Source organism: Athalia rosae, chromosome 7 (genome assembly GCF_917208135.1).
Source record: "Athalia rosae chromosome 7, iyAthRosa1.1, whole genome shotgun sequence".
Taxonomy (NCBI): Eukaryota; Metazoa; Arthropoda; class Insecta; order Hymenoptera; family Athaliidae; genus Athalia; species Athalia rosae.
In genome coordinates this window covers 1,102,810-1,122,713 of record NC_064032.1, presented here as the reverse complement: position 1 = coordinate 1,122,713, position 19,904 = coordinate 1,102,810, and the positions used below count along the sequence as shown (strand labels likewise).

General features: G+C 36.5%; 4 protein-coding genes and 1 non-coding gene across 5 annotated transcripts; 4 read left to right on the top strand and 1 right to left on the bottom strand.

Moving 5' to 3' along the window:
* Positions 1 to 5,198: 5,198 nt before the first annotated feature.
* On the top strand, positions 5,199 to 7,564 carry LOC105684277 (tether containing UBX domain for GLUT4). The gene is made up of 7 exons (XM_012397504.3): positions 5,199 to 5,365; positions 5,442 to 5,497; positions 5,609 to 5,858; positions 5,925 to 6,347; positions 6,427 to 6,784; positions 6,875 to 7,040; positions 7,131 to 7,564. Exons 1-7 carry the CDS (start codon positions 5,279 to 5,281, stop codon positions 7,330 to 7,332), a joined length of 1,542 nt encoding a protein of 513 aa, XP_012252927.2. The 5' UTR covers positions 5,199 to 5,278; the 3' UTR covers positions 7,333 to 7,564.
* Positions 7,565 to 7,682: 118 nt separating this feature from the next.
* Trnar-ucg lies at positions 7,683 to 7,755 on the top strand. Its single transcript has one exon. It is a non-coding gene; the product is annotated as a tRNA-Arg (tRNA).
* A 589-nt stretch (positions 7,756 to 8,344) lies between these two features.
* On the top strand, positions 8,345 to 12,980 carry LOC105684274 (akirin-2). The gene is made up of 5 exons (XM_012397501.3): positions 8,345 to 8,766; positions 9,421 to 9,611; positions 9,749 to 9,911; positions 10,084 to 10,140; positions 10,276 to 12,980. Exons 1-4 carry the CDS (start codon positions 8,598 to 8,600, stop codon positions 10,092 to 10,094), a joined length of 534 nt encoding a protein of 177 aa, XP_012252924.2. The 5' UTR covers positions 8,345 to 8,597; the 3' UTR covers positions 10,095 to 10,140; positions 10,276 to 12,980.
* An 855-nt stretch (positions 12,981 to 13,835) lies between these two features.
* Positions 13,836 to 16,675, top strand: LOC105684323 (arrestin homolog). Its single transcript, XM_012397606.3, has 7 exons — positions 13,836 to 13,996; positions 14,089 to 14,210; positions 14,305 to 14,604; positions 14,697 to 14,924; positions 15,005 to 15,193; positions 15,278 to 15,446; positions 15,544 to 16,675. The coding sequence occupies exons 1-7, from the start codon at positions 13,930 to 13,932 to the stop codon at positions 15,687 to 15,689; spliced, it is 1,221 nt and encodes a 406-aa protein (XP_012253029.1). The 5' UTR covers positions 13,836 to 13,929; the 3' UTR covers positions 15,690 to 16,675.
* An 807-nt stretch (positions 16,676 to 17,482) lies between these two features.
* On the bottom strand, positions 17,483 to 19,892 carry LOC105693689 (general transcription factor IIE subunit 1). Its single transcript, XM_020856787.2, has 8 exons — positions 19,760 to 19,892; positions 19,500 to 19,690; positions 19,238 to 19,404; positions 19,028 to 19,156; positions 18,542 to 18,768; positions 18,252 to 18,459; positions 17,939 to 18,167; positions 17,483 to 17,792 (listed from the first exon to the last, which is right to left on the bottom strand). The coding sequence occupies exons 2-8, from the start codon at positions 19,624 to 19,626 to the stop codon at positions 17,617 to 17,619; spliced, it is 1,263 nt and encodes a 420-aa protein (XP_020712446.1). The 5' UTR covers positions 19,627 to 19,690; positions 19,760 to 19,892; the 3' UTR covers positions 17,483 to 17,616.
* Between the last annotated feature and the right edge of the window lie 12 nt (positions 19,893 to 19,904).

Sequence of the window (19,904 nt, the reverse complement as noted above, 5' to 3'; positions counted from 1 at the left end):
GAAGGGACCCAAAAAGCTCATTGAAAGTATGGATTCCTAAAATCAGAAAGCAAACGAAATATTTAGTAGCCAGGGACAGCCTGTGAACAACATCTGATTATTAGTGTTAGAACTAAGAATCTGAAAGGTAAAAAGGTGGAAGATCTTCAGCTGATGAATGCTATGTGATAATATAACAATTGGTTTGTTTTTTTGTGTCCCAATAAATATTTGTATCAATTCCAATTAATTTGACTCAAGAAACTTCTGTAAGGGTTCAGATTTCTGGAATCAGAAAGCAAACTGCATAATTAGTAGCCAGGGACAGCCTGTGAACAAAATCTGATTAGTTTCGAGACGGAGGATCTGAAAAAGAAACATTTGAAGAATTCTCAGCGACTTCGGATTCCTAAAATCAGAAAGCAAACTGCATAATTAGTAGCCAGGGACAGCCTGTGAACAACATCTGATTATTAGAGTTAGAACTAAGAATCTGAAAGGTAAAAAGGTGGAGGATCTTCAGCCGATGAATGCTATCTGATAATTTAACAATTGGTTTGTTTTTTGTGTCCCAATAAATGTTTGTATCACTTCCAAATTGTTTAACTCAAAAAACTTTTGTAAGGGTTCAGATTTCTGAAATCAGAAAGCAAACTGCATAATTAGTAGCCAGGGACAGCCTGTGAACAAAATCTGATTAGTTTCGAGACGGAGGATCTGAAAAAGAAAAATTTGAAGAATTCTCAGCGACTTCGGATTCCTAAAATCAGAAAGCAAACCGTATAATTAGTAGCCAGGGACAGCCTGTGAACAAAATCTGATTAGCAATGAAACTAAAAACTAATCCCTAACATCTGTAAGAAAATTTAGATTAGTATTAGATCTGAAAATAAGAAATATTGATTAGAACCTGTGAGAAAATTGTATTAATATTAATATTAATAATCTGAAAAGTAAGACTTTGATTAGTATGTTACAAATAATTCCGTGGAAGTCAAGTACCAGGCACAAACAGGTGCGATAGTACTTGATTCCTTACAATAGTTCGGTTTTTTGGTTTAAAACGCATGAAGCGTTGCCATAGATTTATTTATCTCCAAGTTCGTGCGCATACGAGCAGCAGCGACGAAACTTGGGCCTTAATATAACTTTAATTTCCTGAAAGAAATACATGTTCCCACCACCAATATCCGTCAAGTTTTTAAAGCGCCTTGCAAGATGGCAAGTCACGCTAGTTATTGTTTTAAATAAATCCTTAGGACCCATAGGGACGGTACAAAACAAATAAAGTAAACACAAATAATCATGCGGTTCCTCCTCCTCGCGCTATGCCCGCGCGAGCAGCGTCAGATTCGGAATATTTCTGCTCATAAGAATCGAAGATATGCAATTTTTTATTGCATTCTTCTATTCGAATTTGCAGAAGGGAAGGAGATGAGATAGGTTTACAAAACACATATATTTATGGCGTGACGGTCGGCGATCCTCTTCGACGCGACGTCTTCGAGCTCAACGTCCACCTCACTTCCATGCACCACGGCTGGTACGGAGAGCAAAGCGGACGCATTTTGCCCATTCCAAGTGACCGCAAATATTACAGGGAAGCAAGAAACTCAATCTATTTTAATTCATTTAGTTGGAAAGGAAAAGTGTCTATCAGATCTCAGCAAAGAGACCTAAAAGATCACATAAAAAGAATTATTTGAAAAATATGGAGTTAAATGTTACATAAGATTAATTAACGGAATTTGATAAACTCTACTCAATTGATCACTTGGAATTGCTGTGGATGGAAAAGTTGCGCTTCCGATTCCTCGCGTACCCCATTCGCAAAAGCCCTCGCCCCACCCAACGGTTAAAACTATTATTCACATACACACTGCTTATAAATGCCCTCGCGATGCATGAATTTACCTATACCTGCCTTTCACCTATAATTATCCAAGAAATGATTTTACTGACGAAAACCCCAATTCATACTTGCGCCGGCGCACCGAGAATTTCGTCTCACTCACATCTCACATTCATTGCCGTGGTATCTCGTTCAAAAAACTTACTGTTGACCTGTTGTGTGTGTAAAAATATAAAGGCTGCCCATGCCCCGGCCGAAGCCGTGATTTATTTAAATTTTGAAAAAAGGTGTGTTTGTTTTCTGGCCGAAATTTAAAAAACATCAATGATCTTTAAATGAATTTAGCAAATTTACTCTTGAGTAAATATCATCAGTAAGAAAATGAGATTAATTAATCTCATATAATATTCATTAAGCAAGAAAAAGTTAAGGGCTGAAAATTGTGTGTAAGGGAAGAAAATTCCTGAAATGATTAGACATCCTGTTATAGTTCTAGTGAATTTACTTATCGGTACCTAAAGACGGGTTCAAGTTTGATCAAAATTGAGTTGAAAGAATTGAAATTTTAAACATGCAAACAGACAAAAAGATATAGAGAGCAAATTCAAAATTGATTCAGCTGATGGCTGATCATTAAATTGAGACTAAATGAATTCTGACTTTTCGCGGAAGCTATCCAAGTCAATTCCTGATGTACCTGAAAAAGCTGAATCTATGGTAATGACCATCATTCGCACGACAAAATTTTATTACCGATCAGTGATCGACGCAAACGAGATCGGTCACCGAAAATTATAGAGAATTTATAAAACGCGAGAGTCGATTGAACGACGGCCTTTACCGTTGCCTATGAGCTGCACACTCTTGCACTCAAATTTATCAAAGATGTGATTTATTTGAATAGTTCATATATGCTGAACTAATGGTTGACTGATTACTCAAATAATTGATTAATTAATTAATAAGGTGACCAAATCATTAATTGATTTCTTCACCGATCTTACGGTTGATGAATTAATAATTGACCGACTGCCTAATTCATTGATCTTTTGACTGATCAATTTAAATGAAGAGTTTTATATGTTTGACGCTACAGGGTGCAGGTGCGCTATGCTCAACAACAACAGACCCTACAATTACCTGGTCTAATAAAATTGAAATACAGGGTACCGCCACGCCATGTATCAAAGGGGGAGGTGGGATGTTGAAAAATTTAAAAATACAACGACTCCAACGCCAGTGTACACTATCGCGTGAGCTGGCAAAGAAATCGAGGAACTTTAACTCCGCTCACCATCGTTGCCAGTACCAAGACCGGACCTGAGCTGGTTCCCAAGCTCAGGGGTCTTGGATTTTACCCGGAGGTCTCTGCCTCCCTGATGGCTAAAGCTGTGTAGTAGGTTGAATCTTTGTAGGTTGAATGTAGTAAAGATGGTACGATGAGAGTTGAAGAGATGCTCCCACGAAGAACGATGCTGTAGAAATGAAAAGGATGATCTTTGTAGGTTGAATGTAGTAAAGATGGTACGATGAGAGTTGAAGAGATGCTCCCACGAAGAACGATGCTGTAGAAATTAAAAGGATGAACCATGAATAATGAGAATCAAAAATTTTGTGAATTGAAGGAAATAAATGATTGTAAAAAATTATAATTACCACTTTATATTAATTGTAGAAGATCAAACATGCGAGAAGACTTCATCGCATCCAGGAAAAATGTTTGTCTGTAACACAGAATACAAACATCTTTGATATAGTGGATTTTAAGTACACAGACGATATGAAAATAGGGATTTAGAGAGATTAATCCGATAGACACTTTAATCCGAACTCACCATTTTTTTCTTCCTATTTCCTGGTGAACAAAGATCCGTACGAAGAAGTTGGGGATTATATATACTTGACTGTTTTCTACACCCGAGTAGCATTAGCTGCACAGATTTGTATATGCAATTTTAGTGTTGCAGGATCTGAGCTCTGTAAATGCATAATAATACACGAATAAGTATTGTAGTTCCAAATCAAATATAAATCAAAGTATAAATCGTACTGCAATGAGATCATATTTACGAAAAAATCACACCACCGTATTCTAATCGCCAAGCAAGTGATCATAAAACAACAGTTTCACCTCTACTTAACCCCCAACACGCAGTAAACTTCGAATGAAGGTGAATAACTGAATAATAGACGTCAACAAATAAGAAAACCAACGCTTTGATATAAAAGAACGTCTACCCAAAATCGAAATAAGAAAACACGATATAATTCATTTCTCATGGAGCGGGTTTGAATGCAAGGCACTTGAGTGTCATGCAGCACGAAATTCCGTTTGTAGAAAAACTCGAATAAGTTATGATCTCAACTGACTTTCAATATCCGATAAGCGAACATCCACGATATTCATATGCACTGGAGTTTCAGAATCCGATTTTATAGCGTATAATTAAATGAGCAATGACTTACTTGGAGACGAAGCAGAGGATTCGAAGTTCAGCGAGGTAATGGCGTCGCTGCGCAGATGCTCCATTAATACAACAAACAACGTCGGTGGTGCCGGGCCAATCAGAGGCCAGGTTGGAGAGCGCGCAAGGGCGAGTACTTCACTAACTGATGCGAAGTATCACGATGTTTATTTTGTTTAATTAAGCAGCGTCGCTTTCGGACGAGGTGGAATTATTCGTAGAATTATCAAACTGATTCATCACAAGCTTTATAATCACATATTATAATCCGTAGTTGAATTGAGACCGAGTTGCGTGGAGACGAAGTAGACAATTCGAAGCTCGACGACCAAATGTCTCCGGTCCACCAGCGTTCAGTATATATAGCTAACGATACGAGCCAATCAGGAGCCGCATAGTAGAGAACCTCGCGGCCATTTCCAGCAAACTAATCGACCAATCAAAATTGATCAATGCGATTGTTGTTACTGATTCAATGTAGCGTTACAGGTACTTGATGCAGACTTGATTCCGGATAATGTATAAAAAGTCTTCCCCACGAGCAAAAACACTCGAAATAGTTGCTATAATAGAATAGAATAAACGGATGATGATATTTTCCAATGCCTCGGATATAGCGGTGCTTGATTACTAATATCCTGAGGCCGAAACATGTACACAAGGAATCTGTTTACGTCGAGATCACTTATACATACCTATGATCAAATTACCCCGATGATGTTCGATTGATTGACTGATAATTATCTTCTACTATTTTCTCCCTTGTATTTTGAACTCCACCCCGCTTAGCTAGGATCCTGAAGCCGATATTAGAAAGACTATTCTCTTTTTTGACCCGAGCGCGGCGAATGTCAACTCCAACGTCATGCGCGAGAGTAAGGTCATTATATCAGCTGTTCCAAAGTCGGGGATGGGTAGCGCACGCGAGGGGGTTATGTGCATTTTGACACAAATGTAGTTTTTTTTTCAAGTAAAACCAGCAATGGCGGCAAATAAGAGTGTCATCGTGCTCACGCCGAACGGTCGCCGACAAAATGTTAAAGTTACACCTAATACAACGATTTTGCAGGTATTGTCAAAACGATACCGAACTCTTGTTATTGAATTTAATCTGCAATCTGATAATAGTGACAATCTTACTGTAGGTTCTGGAAGAAGTATGTAAGAAGCATGGCTACGATACCGCAAACTACGACGTTAAGTATGTAAACTCAAATGTCAGCCTAAATTGCCATAAGAATAGACCGATTATGATGTCACGATTATGCACAACTTCATCGCTCTGTTTTAACAAATTTTCTAATTTTTTAAGGCATTACAATCGCGTTTTGGATGCCAATTCCATCTTTCGGTTTACCGGATTGCCAAACAACGCTCAACTCGAGATGATTGCCTGTACGAAACAGAGACTCGAATCAAACGTCACTATTGGAATTCAAACGGAGAGTGGGGAACGAGTAACTGGGGAATTTTTACCTAGTGCTTCTCTGACTGATGTCTTAAAAAAATTATGTCCAGACCAATTACTACCCGATGTAGTTCTCATCTACATGCATCGTGAGGTACTTACTTATTCATGCCGTTTCACAATTCCTTCTAATACATTAGGCATCCGTTAAACTCCTCAGATCTCTGGATTGGAGTCATTGGAAAAAACGACTTTGAGATCCTTAGGACTGAATTGTGGCAGAGCAATGTTGAGGTTGATTCATCGTGATCCCGAACAACCTAAAACACAAGCACATGTGTCAGCTCCTTTAGCTGCAAGACCAACGCAGGAGAGCATTGACTTAGCACTACGTATGGCTGCACCGAATCGTCAGGCTGGAGGAACATTGAAAACTTTGGATCCAATTACAGCCTTAAAGTCAGAAACGGAAAATAAGTCGGGTACACCGGCCTCGATATTAGAAAAAAATAAGCCTGAACCAACATGTGATCTTGAATCTAAATCTAAGATTCCAAAAAAATCAGAATCCCTCAAGAATGAGGAAACTGAAACGCCAATGGAAGTTACAGAGAGCAACATTCCCGAGATGAAAGTTGAATTTGTAAGTACGACAACTAGTTTTAATTGGGATTCATGTCTCAGCATCACATTATAAGTTTACCAATCGATGGCTATTTCAGTTGGGAGAAAGAAACGCATTAGTCTTTAACCAAGCTGGAGCAGAGGCTTTGCCTCGGGACGAGTTGCCAGATAATTTCTTTGAACTTACAGTGGATGATGCTCGACATTTGCTAAAAGATGCTGCTCGTCTACGAGCGCAGTTAGACGAAGCTCCTCTTCTGACTTCAGCTCAGAGGGAGCTAGATGAAAATAAAAGAGTTCTGCATCATTTGCATAAATATAAACGGACGGTTATCAGAATTCAATTTCCAGATCAACTTGTTCTCCAAGGTTTATTTGGGCCGCTTGAAACAGTTCAAAGTATCCGGGATTTTGTCAAAAACTACTTGGCTGATCCGAATGCAAATTTTACTCTCTGTTAGTGATTTAATATATTTTTTGCCCCATATCATTCATCGATGTATTTAGTCGCATCCATACTTATTATGAATTCTCTGTCTCCAACAGACACAACCCCTCCCCGCACTGTGCTAAACCCTGATGCTCGATTGATCGATGCTAATTTGGTACCATCTGCCATTATCTATTACTCAGGTGATTCGGTATTAACATCAGTTTTACTGAACAAACTCACCGACCCCAGGGCTGCTGGTATTCAGGCGATAAAGTCTAGGTAAGCTACCATCTCGTATCAAGACCAAAAAGATTGTATTGCTCATGTCTTATTTATAAACCATATCAACGATTAAAAATGTACCTTCAGAATGGAGATGAAAAGAGAAGATTCAGGTGAATCGAAAGATGAGAAAATGCTTGATGTCATTGGGGCACAACAAGAGCAACCCAAGAGTCTGGGAAAAATATCAAGAGCATCAGAACCCACACCTGGACCGAGCAGCCAGGATTCTACAAGCTCAGGGAAATCTCATATGCCAAAATGGTTCAAGCCATCATCTAAGAAGTAATTTCCGCCTTCTGAAAAATTATAGCTAGCAAACAAAACAAAATAATAATGAAATCTGGATGACTTGGTAGAAATTGTTACGAGTACCGCACACTTGTTTCTTGTTGTTACTGATTACTCGTAAGAGATAAAGGACAGAAATGTTATTTCATATGGGATTCTTTTGTAAACCATTTTCATAGAGGTGATGACTGTAAAATAATAAAATATCCCTGCGCAAGTTTGTAAAATAATGCTAGTCAAGTTTTCGTCCACCATAGCCGATAGCATGTAAATAAAGCTAGTCACTCTATAAGTGAATTAGAAGTAAACAAAGAATATAAAAAATTTCTATGAATCCAATCCTCATAAGACCGTATGGCCTAATGGATAAGGCGTCGGACTTCGGATCCGAAGATTGCAGGTTCGAGTCCTGTTACGGTCGAGGATTCCTTTTTTTAAAAAAAATGACTCCTATTTTTTTATATCCTCATTACTACCACGGTGTAGATCTCATCGGTAAATATTCGCGACATTTCACGCAGGTAAAAATCTCCCACGACAGCTTCAACAATCTTCAAGCTTTAGGGAATGCATCTCCATTTGAGACTAGTCATACCATAGGTAGGTTTTTTTTTGCCAAATCGGGCACCTTGATTCGATCTCAGTCATGGTTTACATTTTACATTACATAATGGTTATCGTAAGGTATCCTGTACATAATTTATGTATACTTATGTACTACATGACAAGGTGAATGAATGGGATACCGATAAGGAGTCACGTGTAGTTGACAGCTGCATCAACGACTGCATCTCGACGGGCCATGTGACAATTCATCCCCCTCTGCCGAGACCCCGCCATTTTCTTAGGCGAGCTGCATCGACTGGAAGGAAAAGCTGCCCTTCCTTATCGATGCAGTTTACGCTGCGAGCCGCCACCATGCGCTGGTGCAACGTTATTCCGACCAATGAGGTTTTAGACAGTATTCGCCAATCAGATGGTAGCCTGGGTTAAACATTGTGGAAAATGAAGACTAGCTGTGGCTGGCGACAGAGGATGCCATATTGTTTTACTGCAGTGTTTGTTTTGGTGCTGCGGTGGCCTAGCTTAAAATCCAGTTAAATCAGCTTGGAAATAGAGCTAAACTTTAGAGCGATATTACAAAACGAGTTCGGAATATTTCAGAATTCGTATTATCCGTATATTTTCTGCTAATACAAGGGCGGTGATTATTCCTTAACAATTTTTTGGTGTCAGTCGCCTCCGAGACCGTGAAGAGTAAAAATGGCCTGCGCGACCCTGAAGAGATCTCTTGAATTCGACCCGGTCCACAGCCACGTAAGACCTTCCAAAAGGCGAAGATGCATTCCGATGTGCATGTCGCCAAACACGCCACCAGCGAGGAATCCAAATCCATCAGCTTTTGGCGAAGTTACACAAAAATTAACGCCTGGTAATTATATTCGGCCATTTTTATTGCTGGGAGTTAAAGGGGGAAGCTATAGCGATTTAAAACCCGTATGTGCCCCGAGGGAGAAGAAGGGAGGGGGGTAAAACTGGGAGGATGCAAATCATATGGCGATACCGTAACGGTCGCTAATACAAAATTCTCTTACCATTTTGGGGAACTCAAGATTCGATCTAATCTAATTTTCAAATCGACTAAGAATATGCCTCTCAGATTCGGCATTGCCTTCTCTGCTCCAAAATTCTGAGCCGCTCCTTTGTCGTGCAGAAAATTTCTCCATTCAGTTGTTATGTGATCCTGAAGCATAGCGAAGGGTTGGGGGAAGGGAAAGAGTTCTTATGCACATTCTTCCTTAAACGCATCTCTAGATCTCGATGTGTACGTATATCGACACATGTCATCTTGAAGTCAGGGTGCATAAACATTAAGATCGGTTCTAAGCTTTGGATGTTTGGAGTATTGATCACGAGTCGATTACCTTGCCAATTGGATACCTGCTCATTCTGCTTGCCTTTGGTTTTATTTTCAAGAAGAGCTGGAAATACCTTTGTCTTCAAACTATTGAATGATATTTACATTTGATCGTTGCGCTGGTCATCTCATTCCCAGATTCAACTAGCAAGTTCTTTTTTTCAACAGAAAAAATGGCAGCCAATATTAGAGAAGAGATCCGCAGGCTTCACCGACGCAAGCAGCTGCATTTTAATCCGCAAAACAACAGCGGCGATTCTTCAGACACAGAAGGTCCTGCCAGTCCGTCAACTAGTGGCGCTGGTGCATACAGCCACAGCCCTAGCGGCAAGGAAAAACCATTGTTCACATTTAGACAGGTGAAACTTGTAGAAAGTCCTCTGTAATAATTTTTTTTTTGCATTTAATTATTTTCTCAAACCGTTATTGCGCTGTAAATTTTACCAACTACCTACTGATTCCCCGATTAAATAGCGTTTGATTCATTTTTCTTCAGGTGGGATTGATCTGTGAGCGAATGTTGAAGGAACAGGAGACGCAGATCCGAGAAGAATACGACCAGATTCTCAACATGAAGCTCTCAGAGCAGTATGATGCATTCGTTAAATTTACCTATGACCAAATCCAGAAGCGATTTGAATCTGCAGCTGCGCCAAGTTGTAAGTTGTCCAGAATTCTAATACAAAAATTTATCAGTCTACATATAGTGAATGGTTTGAGCAACATTTGCCCTTTCTGAACTGTGCATAATTTCTTGCATATTAATTCTCTTCAAACCAACCCTGCCACGTAACAACATTTAACATATTTTTTTTAATCCAATGATTACAGATTTATCCTAAAGAAGAATTGTTACTTCTACGGATGTGTTTCTTCGAAGAGCATTAGGTGAGATTTTTTGCTTTTCATTCTAATTAAATTCGTTACCTAAACAGTTTAATGAAGAGAATGAATAATTAGTATTTCTTTTGGTTTTTGGGTTTTTTTTTTTTGCTTCACCCAAATGATATTACCTCGTTACAGATTTCTGCGTTATAAATGAGAGAAAAAAAATTTTGCTTGGAAGTTGTTCCGCAAGGCACGCAGAGTAAATACCTCGTGACGGAAACCTTGATTAATAATTATTAAAATTGAGAATAAAAAAAAATTTCATTTGAATGAAAGAAAGAAAGAATATAACAGAAACAAGAAAACGAAGAAAAAAGAAAAAAAAATATCTTTAAAAACACATACACACACACGAAACAATTAAATAATAATAATAATAATCTAGCAAAGTAAGTTTTAGGGAGTAGGTTTGCTTGAAAATGGCAACCAGACTACAAAAATCAACAACGTATACTACTAAACTAACAATATTTGTACTATCCGGTTTTCAAAGTACGCTGTTATCAGGGAATCAAATAAAAAGTTTAGAAAAATATAATAATAAAGAAAGAGAGAAAAAATGATAAGTAATTAAAACTCACTCAGGCCTAACAAAATCGATAGTTTTTCTAATATTAACTTGTCTTCATGTTGATGTTAATAAACTTTATGCATTCAACGATAACTAAATGATTTTCATACCGTTTATTTTGAATCATGGTTCGTTATTCTTATATTTCTCGATTCGATATATCTGACGCCAATTACAATAATTGGTGAGAAGACAAACAAAAAAAAAAAAAAAAAAACTTGAAATAATGAATAATAGAACTATTCTGTTTTTTTAATGACCAATGCACAATTATATTTCAATAAATTTGTGTAATCGTGAACAAGAGAATTAAAGGAAAACTCACAAAAAACAAAAATCTTACCGATGGCGAAAAGAAAAAAACAAAATAAAAAAGCAAATTTGTTCACATCGGTGAGATTATAACATACACTGAAGGAGGTAATTTAATTAACGTTTTGATGTAAGATATATTTATTTACATATTAATTACGTCGTTTCTGAAAATTCGTGTTAAAAAAAAAAACGAAAAACCAATCGTGTTGATAACGTTTTTTTGTGATATGCATCATCTCATTTTCATTTTATTTTCTTTTTTTCATTTTTGTATGTATTGAAAGATGATGAGCTTGAACTTTAGTGGTACTACCACGCCATTCATCTAACTGTGACTCTATTTCAAGTACAGAATATTTTACTAGATGTGTATGCAACTATTTTCCCTGGTTTCAGACATCGGCTATCCGCACTCACAATTTAAAAATTCAAGATGTCGTTTTATTAGTTTAATTATTTCATTTTATTTCATTTTTTTCCTCCGTGTACATCTGTTCTGATTTTGTCGCAGCATTCTATGCATCAAACAATTTGTAAGTCGTAGAAAAATTATGATTGTGATAAACTATTTTCCTAATTTCTTTTTTTTTGATTCTCATCTTTTGGAAATGTACATGAGAAAAAGCGAAATTAAAAATACTAATAATAATACCCATTCGATTGACAATTCGTAACACATATATATTATATATATATTTTTTGGATGTTTTTTTCCCTGAAAACAGCAACTTGCCATAGCATAATAATTATAATAAAAAGAAAAAAAAGAAAAAAAAATTGGATGCCGAATATGAATATTACTATACCTATACATTTAACTGTGCCTATTATTAGACATATATTTATTACAATTACCCAACACTGCTATAATTATTACTTATATTACTATTCGTCGTAATTAAAAAAAACCAACAAAAAAAAAGAGGAAAAAAACGTTATTTTTAGTTCGTAAACCCGACCTATTGCGATTTTCGTTGATTATTTTTTCTTTTTCATTTCGGTAATTCTTCGTTTTGTATTCATCGTATTTAATAATTGAGCATTATAACATTTTTTTTTTAATTTGCTTTCATTTTTCAAGATGATTACGAACGCTAAGTTTTCATCTTGGTCACCCATATTCTGTATGGATTTCTTTGCTATTGTAAAGTTGAATCTTCTTCTCGACGCGAATGATAAATCAGCCTAGCCTAGGTAGAGTGGTAAATGAAACAAAAACAAATAATAATGACAGTTATGTATGTTACGTTTTTTTTTGTTTCGTTTTTGCTTAAAAAATAAATCGAAGAGGAAGAAAGTAACATTGTTTTTTGTAATATTGTAAATTTTTGCTTTTAAATCATCGAAAAGAAACCAGATGTGTGTTTTTTTTTGCTTATTTTAATACGATAATTGTTGGTAAAATATTTAATTTATCACCGCAAAATGCATTTTTCTTCCATGTTGTTTTGATTACTTATTAATATTTTCATCTTTTTTTTTTTAATTTTTTTTAGTTTTTTGGTATAAATGTATACCTAATTTTAATAGTCTGATTTGATAAAGAGCGAGGAGAAACTACTTCGACTGGATTTGTCCATATCTTTGATTTGCAACGGCTCGATAACTTTTGTTGTTAATTCAAGTAGAGAATTCCAAAAAGTAAGGGAGAGAGATAGAGAGAAAATATATTTGGAAAAAATTAGTTTTCAAAAGAAACTGAATGAATTTCAGTATACTCGGTAAAGTGATTATGGTATATGTAAATTACCCGCCTAGTGACGAAACAACTTTGGGTAATAATATATGTATTTTTTTTTTTAAAAAAGAATAATTTTTTCTTCTTTAATTTAACAAATATACTTGAAAAAAGACAAAAGTTATTGGCGCTCTTTGCACACTGTATACATATTGTATCAATAATATAATTTGATGAAAAATTATGTGAATAAATAATGAAAGAAAAAAAAAAAAACTAAAGAAACTGATCGGAAAAATTTCACCAGGCAACATCAACACTTATCCTAATGTAAAAGAAAGACGAGTAACAAGGGAAAAAATGTAAAAAAAAACACAATTAGAGATTGAACAAAAATTGAAGAGCAATTTATAGACATGAAAAGAAAATAAAATCAATAATAATAATATTAAAAGTTAACAAATAATAATAGAAAGAAATACAAATGAACTTAGTTAGTAAATAATAAATAATATCTAATACTAATGAATAATAATGATTATCGTAAGAATGTCACGATGAGAAAAACAGCTAAGGTAAAATTCCTTGCAGAAATCAGAGGATTTGATTTCAATGATTAAAATACCTCCATATTAATATTATGTAAGCACTTATTATTGAAATAAATATAAACCTTAAGACTGACTTGTTGTCGTTGTGTTATATTTAATTCTTTATCGCTTATCAACTTTTTTTTCATCAGAAGATCCAAATATTCTCAAAGATTTTAAGGAAACTGTCCCAACCACCTGAATATCAGACTGAGATTGACGGAGGTATTTTGACTTTGAACAACACGAGCATTGATTCAGTTGAAAAATGAAAGAGAATAAAAAGTAGGAAAGAAGGTGGAAGAATTTTTTCTCAGTCGACTTTCTTCGTTCGGCTAACTCTGTAAGACTGTCTAGACATATTCAAATGTTCACCGTCGCTGTTCTTAATAAGAATTTACAAACAACTGATTCAAAGACGTCACCAACAGAGCCAATTTCTTCAAAGAGCTATACTCTGATCCTGTTAGACGAATTATTTAACAATATAATCGTATTACACTGGATATGGCTTCACGGTAAGAAGCCCCAGTAGATCTATAAAAACTCACGGATGACTGAGGGTATCTGTCACTTCTGGGCGGGAACAACGCTCGGCTATACAGATTGTTTTAGAGTCCAAAACCACCGGTCAAATGTTTCCTCTCCTATTCTTGGCCTATGTTGTGGCCGTCAAAGTTTTCAAGAAGACAACTCCGAATGGTGAGTCTAAAATATGCTTCGTCAAAAAATAGAAAAGAAAAAAAAATCTGAAAAAACTTCTCTAAATTGTGTGATTAATTTTTTGCCTGCAGGCAAAGTTACCGTATACCTTGGCAAAAGGGACTTCATCGACCATCTGGACAGCGTAGATCCGATCGACGGGATTGTTGTTGTTGAAAATGATTACCTTCAAGGAAGAAAAGTTTTTGGCCAGGTAATTTGAGTTATATTCGAAGAATAAACTTGTTTCGAAAAAATTATATCACAAAAATACAGTTGTGATTTGAAATGAAATTTCTTCGTTTTAGGTCATCACAACTTACCGATATGGTCGCGAAGAGGATGAAGTCATGGGAGTTAAATTCAGCAAGGAACTGATCGTCGCTCGAGACCAGATTGTTCCTGTCAAAAAGGAAAAACAGGAGACGACTCCCATCCAAGAACGTCTTCTTAAGAGATTGGGCCCCAACGCATTCCCATTCACCTTCCAATTCCCGCAGAACTCTCCGAGCTCCGTCACCCTCCAGCCTGGTGACGACGACACCGGAAAACCCCTCGGAGTCGACTACACAGTGAAGATCTTTGTCGGAGAAAACGAGGAAGACAAGGTGAGCGATCGACTTTTTCCAAGGAAACTATGATGCTGGGAAGGTCCTGGAAGAAAACAATGTCTCCATACTTACTATTTTCTCCCAAACAGGGTCACAAGAGATCGTCCGTAGCTTTGGCCATCAAGAAGCTGCAGTTTGCTCCGCTAACACGAGGACGTCGCCTGCCGAGCTCCCTTGTATCCAAGGGTTTTACATTCTCCCAGGGTAAGCTCAACCTAGAGGTAACATTGGACAAGGAAATTTACTATCATGGCGAGAAGGTGTCTGCCAACGTCATCATCACTAACAACTCGAGAAAGGCTGTCAAAAACATCAAGGTGAGTGACTGATATCAAACTAGTATTTATGTAAAATTTATATTAAACCTTCGATTTTTTCTCGTCTTCTTTTCACATAGATTTTTGTGGTCCAACATTGCGAAGTGACGATGGTCAACGCTCAATTCTCACGCCATGTGGCTAGTTTAGAAACCCGCGAAGGCTGCCCCATTACACCTGGTGCATCTTTCACCAAGCAATTCTATCTTGTTCCATTGGCCAGCAGCAACAAGGATCGCCGAGGAATCGCTCTCGACGGACATCTGAAGGTAAGAAATAGTCATTCTTCCCCCGCATTGAGATCCCTGAAAATATTCCACAGGTGAGATCGATCTAATATTTTATCTCTGCAGGAGGACGACGTCAACCTGGCCTCTTCCACTCTGGTCGGCGAAGGAAAATGCCCAGCAGAGGCGATGGGTATCATCATTTCGTACTCCGTTCGTGTCAAGTTGAACTGCGGCACTTTGGGAGGTGAACTTGTGACCGACGTTCCCCTGAAATTGATGCACCCTGCTCCTGGTGAGTAGAAAGATCCCCTGAATGATTGAAAAAAAATGCACTTCCTGATCACCTGGAGCACCGTTAATGAAACTGAAAACATAAATTCACGCAATAGGTGCCGTCGAGAAAGAGAAGGCGGTCTTAAAGAAAAGCAAGAGCATCGACCGTGCGCGTTATGAAAATTCATGCTACGCCAACGACGACGATGACAACATCGTCTTCGAGGACTTTGCTCGTTTGCGTCTGAATGAGCCAGAATAAAAATATATGGAAAAACATCCGCAGCGCAAGTTCTGAAAAGAATGAAACTTTATCCTTTTCAATCTTACCATGAAAATGCACCGCGAAATCTGGTGTTTTTGGAAACCCAATTTCACTTTCAGTATTCCATACAAGATTGTGACCTGCTGCAAACGAAGCATGAAAATTGTGGTCATTTCAGAATTATATACGAACACTTATAGAATGGGATAAAATTTTGTAAATGTTGCTATTGAAAATCTGAGAAGATAACATTTTTTATGGTTCAGCGGCAGCGTATATCTCTCTGTTAAAGAAACGAAAGATTATAATTTTTTTTTCAAACGTGGAGAAGAGTGAAGCTCGCGATGCCATTTTCTTGTGTGATATAAAATTTACTTTCTTTTCAAATTGCGCAGCAGTTGGGCAGTGAAAGTAGTTATAACTATTTATAGAGCGATAAATCAAGTATCGAATCCAAGTTACTTAAATGTACATAAAAGTTACCTCGAATAACTTGTTATATTATTGAAGTCATAAGATATTTGAATATCAGAAAAAGCGAAAAAAAAATCGAAAAAAAAGAAAAATGTTAAAAAAAAAACATACAAAAAAAAAACTCTTGTTCTGTCGTCCCGAAATTTGGGTTCGATGGTGGTGGTCGAGCATAAATTTTGATATGGGCGAAAAAAAAAAATATTTTCCAATTACGTTTAACATGGTTTAACCAATTATTCGTTGCCTGTATTAGGAGTTAAAGTTATATTGAAAAAAAAATAAAGATTAAAAAAAGAATAAATGAACAAATAAAATAAAATCATCTTTCCCGTTTTACCCAGAAGTGACTTAATGTATTGTTAATTTTAATTGATTTTATTATCGTTATTAGGAATACTTGTAACGTATTATATGTTTTGTGATCCTTGTATCGTTAATTGAATATATTTTTGTTGAGTTGCTATTGTACATTAGAATGAAGCTATAATAAATTCTTAAATTCATGGTAACCTTGTAATTGTCATTTACAATGTATGTGATACAAATGCTATTATTATGTGCTTGTTCAATTGTGGAGTGTGAAAGGAGAGCAATAAAAAAATAAGATGACTAATTTTAAATATATTTAGCTAGCCATTAATCAGGGCTGGAATTTCGTCAGCTGCACGTTGGCGTTTGTTCAATTTCTCAATTGCTTTTTGACTAATTACAAGATCTCCTCTACCTCACACTAGGACCCAATAATATGCAATCGAGGTACCACGACTACTTGTTTCCAAATTTTTCCAATTTGTCCCAATTTTTTCTGATGTTTTATCGATTTTTTAACTAATTTTTTAATCAGCGCACCTTCCTAAGGTCCTGACGGGACATTAATAACCTGCGATTGAATTTAAACCATACTAAATTGATTCCTAATTTTTTTTTTAATTTTTTCCGATTCTTTCTAATTTTTTCGGTTCCGAGGCGACGAAATTTCAAAAAATTTGGAAAAAATCGGAAAAAATCAGAAAAAATCGGAAAAATCAGAATAAATCAGAATAAATCAGAAAAAATCGGAAAAAATCAGAAAAAATGGGCCAAAATTGGAAATGAATCTGGGATGGCGTCACTTTATTTGCATGACATTAGGCCTCTTGAGGGGCCAGGGAAGATGGGGTAATCATAAAAATTAATTAAAAACTAGAAAAAAGTCGGAAAAATGGGGAAAAAGGGATTCAAAATAAAATATCTATACAAAATACAAAATCTTCAGGATTATAAGGATTAATATATTTGTTATCTACACAGGAAATTATTAATGGTTACATTTTCAATCTGGTATCACGGAAATGGGAACGGTTTATTTATTTGTCATACTTATACAAAATAATTATCGCAATTTATTCAGTCACACAATTCGCATTTAATCTCATTTCAAAATATAGTTTTCACAAACTATAATATTGGACTAATCATACATGTGTGAATAATATTCCTGATACGTTTGAATGTAAGCTTCTTTTTCCGCCGGTGTCATATCAGCTATTAAAGTGTCATTGATGTCTGTAATGGCGACGGTTTTTCCACCAACACTTACCGTCGGTACTAAATCATCGTCCTCGGAATCCATTGTTTCTACATCACCTGTATCATTGAAGAAACCCAGTCAGGAAAAAAAAAAATGTTAACACCTCATTCCGACATAAAACCGGATTTTCACAATCCTCAGTAATTTAATATACAAATTATCCTGAATCCAATTATGAGATTTTTTCCCCCAAACGACTCACCTATATCAGTCGTTTGTATTTCTGTAACATCCTCATTATCACTACTGTCACTTGATTCCTGAGGTATAACAGTCTTAATGGCATTCACCGCATTCGTTCCGCCCTTCTTTTCATGGGCTAACAATACGGACATTATGTCTTCACCCTGCTTATTCGTAACGTTTGTGGTATTTGTTGCATTTGCTGCTGCTTTATCGAGAACACTATCTTGGCCACCAGCTCCATCGGTCTGAAATAACAGAAAAATATGTTCCAACTTTTAAATCGGAGCCCCAAAAAGCAGATTCGATAGAGAACAAGTATTTTTAAGTACCTGAGATCCATCTGCATTGATAACAGTGCTCTCCATCATCCAAATTGGTCTTTCTTTCCTTCGATTTGCAGCATTATCAAGAGCTGATTCGTCCCCAATGGTAACATCCACTCTGGTATCTTCCACCGCAAAACCAGAAGATCTGGTAGCCTCTCCTGACCATTGTTCCCCAGGTGCGCGAAGTCCGATTTGTTTTCTCGTGTCTATGCTGTTGAATTATTTTGCATTAGTCTTCATTCTTTGAAAAATTCAATTATTATCCGCACTATTATTATAGACATCGCACTAACCCTCGTATGGTGTTGATGTCCACAGGTTCGGGCTCTAGTATTTCAGGTGCTAATTTGATTCCTTCTACCTCTCGGAGGAGAATGTACAGCGGTTCCAGTTGCTCATTGAATTTCGCTAGCAGTAGCCTGGAATCTTTTTTGGGAAGGGCCGACTGATCCTCTTCGACGATCTCGCGACAGTACGTACATCGAAACTCGTCTGTTGTCATATCAAAGAGTTGATCTGCCTGGTTTAGATTATCCAAAAAAAAAGAAAGAACATTTTTTTTCTGCAAGATCTGCACTGAATTCAAGTCTGTCACTCGAACAGCCGATCAATAACGGTAAGATCGTTTACTCGATGCGTTACCCATTGCACATGCAATTCCAGTACAGAACAATGAGCAACTTCATTTTGAAGTACAAAAACCATAAGACTGACGATGAACAATACTAGTATTATTTTTGAGGACTGAGAAGAGAGAAATTCAGGTCAGTGTAATTCACCTCGAGATCCGTGAAAGTTTTGAGACAATTTGTGCATTTGAAGCTTGCTCTGCTTGTCGCATCTCGTTCTTCAGTTTCCATCCGCTTTCGCATCAAGTCCAATTTGTACTTAACTACATTAACAAAAGTCTGAAATAAAGGGATGCAACCACTGATCAATTCTTTGGATTAACAAATACAACAACGGAATGAACTGCGACAATCTTTTACCTTGTAATTGATGAAGTAGTAGTTGACTTTTTGCGCCTTCCCATCAGATCCAGTCTCCATTTTCAGTCTGACTTGAATAAACTTATCATTTCTTAATGTGGATATCCTTGCTCGTAACATTTTCCTCTCAAACTTGAGTAGTTCACAGATGTCATCTTCTTTCATACCTGAAAAATTATACGAATGTGTCAATCCTGAACAAAAAATATGGATGATAGCTTTAGTTGGATAAAATTCTCATTTTGATTCAATTCATTCTTACATGGATTTCTAACCAGCATATCAACAATCAAGGCATCTTCAATGGTATAAAAACCGCGAACAACGAGCCGTGCCAATTGCTTCAAACTACTAGGCACTTCGGTGACAAATCTTTCTTCTGCACTCATTTCAAAAATTCAAATTCTTGCCTGATATGAATAGAGGTCCTATTATCATTTGCTTCTGCTATTTCTAAGCAATATTCAAATTATATTTCGTTAATGACAGCCATTCCAAGACTCCAAAAATAATTTTATTTACTTCTCGTTTGCCGGAGTCGAATGATACATATAACCTTTGAGTTCTTTTTAGTTCAATGTTTTATTGCAAATCGAGAATAGCTACACAACGTTTTTACACTTGTTATCGTAAAGAAACTATTCATTATTTATTGGTATTTGGTAGG

What these genes read in the sequence shown, in the direction of transcription:
- LOC105693689 (XM_020856787.2), bottom strand. Translation starts at nt 19,626, where the DNA reads ATGAGTGCAGAAGAAAGATTTGTCACCGAAGTGCCTAGTAGTTTGAAG. An exon ending in ACTACTTCATCAATTACAAG is followed by an intron (nt 19,157 to 19,237) that starts GTAAAAGATTGT and finishes CCTTTATTTCAG; the next exon opens with ACTTTTGTTAATGTAGTTAA. An exon ending in TCAATGCAGATGGATCTCAG is followed by an intron (nt 18,168 to 18,251) that starts GTACTTAAAAAT and finishes CTGTTATTTCAG; the next exon opens with ACCGATGGAGCTGGTGGCCA.
- LOC105684277 (XM_012397504.3), top strand. Translation starts at nt 5,279, where the DNA reads ATGGCGGCAAATAAGAGTGTCATCGTGCTCACGCCGAACGGTCGCCGA. An exon ending in CTAATACAACGATTTTGCAG is followed by an intron (nt 5,366 to 5,441) that starts GTATTGTCAAAA and finishes ATCTTACTGTAG; the next exon opens with GTTCTGGAAGAAGTATGTAA. An exon ending in CCGAGATGAAAGTTGAATTT is followed by an intron (nt 6,348 to 6,426) that starts GTAAGTACGACA and finishes TGGCTATTTCAG; the next exon opens with TTGGGAGAAAGAAACGCATT.
- LOC105684274 (XM_012397501.3), top strand. Translation starts at nt 8,598, where the DNA reads ATGGCCTGCGCGACCCTGAAGAGATCTCTTGAATTCGACCCGGTCCAC. An exon ending in TACACAAAAATTAACGCCTG is followed by an intron (nt 8,767 to 9,420) that starts GTAATTATATTC and finishes TTTTTTCAACAG; the next exon opens with AAAAAATGGCAGCCAATATT. An exon ending in CATTGTTCACATTTAGACAG is followed by an intron (nt 9,612 to 9,748) that starts GTGAAACTTGTA and finishes ATTTTTCTTCAG; the next exon opens with GTGGGATTGATCTGTGAGCG.
- LOC105684323 (XM_012397606.3), top strand. Translation starts at nt 13,930, where the DNA reads ATGTTTCCTCTCCTATTCTTGGCCTATGTTGTGGCCGTCAAAGTTTTC. An exon ending in CAAGAAGACAACTCCGAATG is followed by an intron (nt 13,997 to 14,088) that starts GTGAGTCTAAAA and finishes TTTTGCCTGCAG; the next exon opens with GCAAAGTTACCGTATACCTT. An exon ending in GAAGAAAAGTTTTTGGCCAG is followed by an intron (nt 14,211 to 14,304) that starts GTAATTTGAGTT and finishes TCTTCGTTTTAG; the next exon opens with GTCATCACAACTTACCGATA.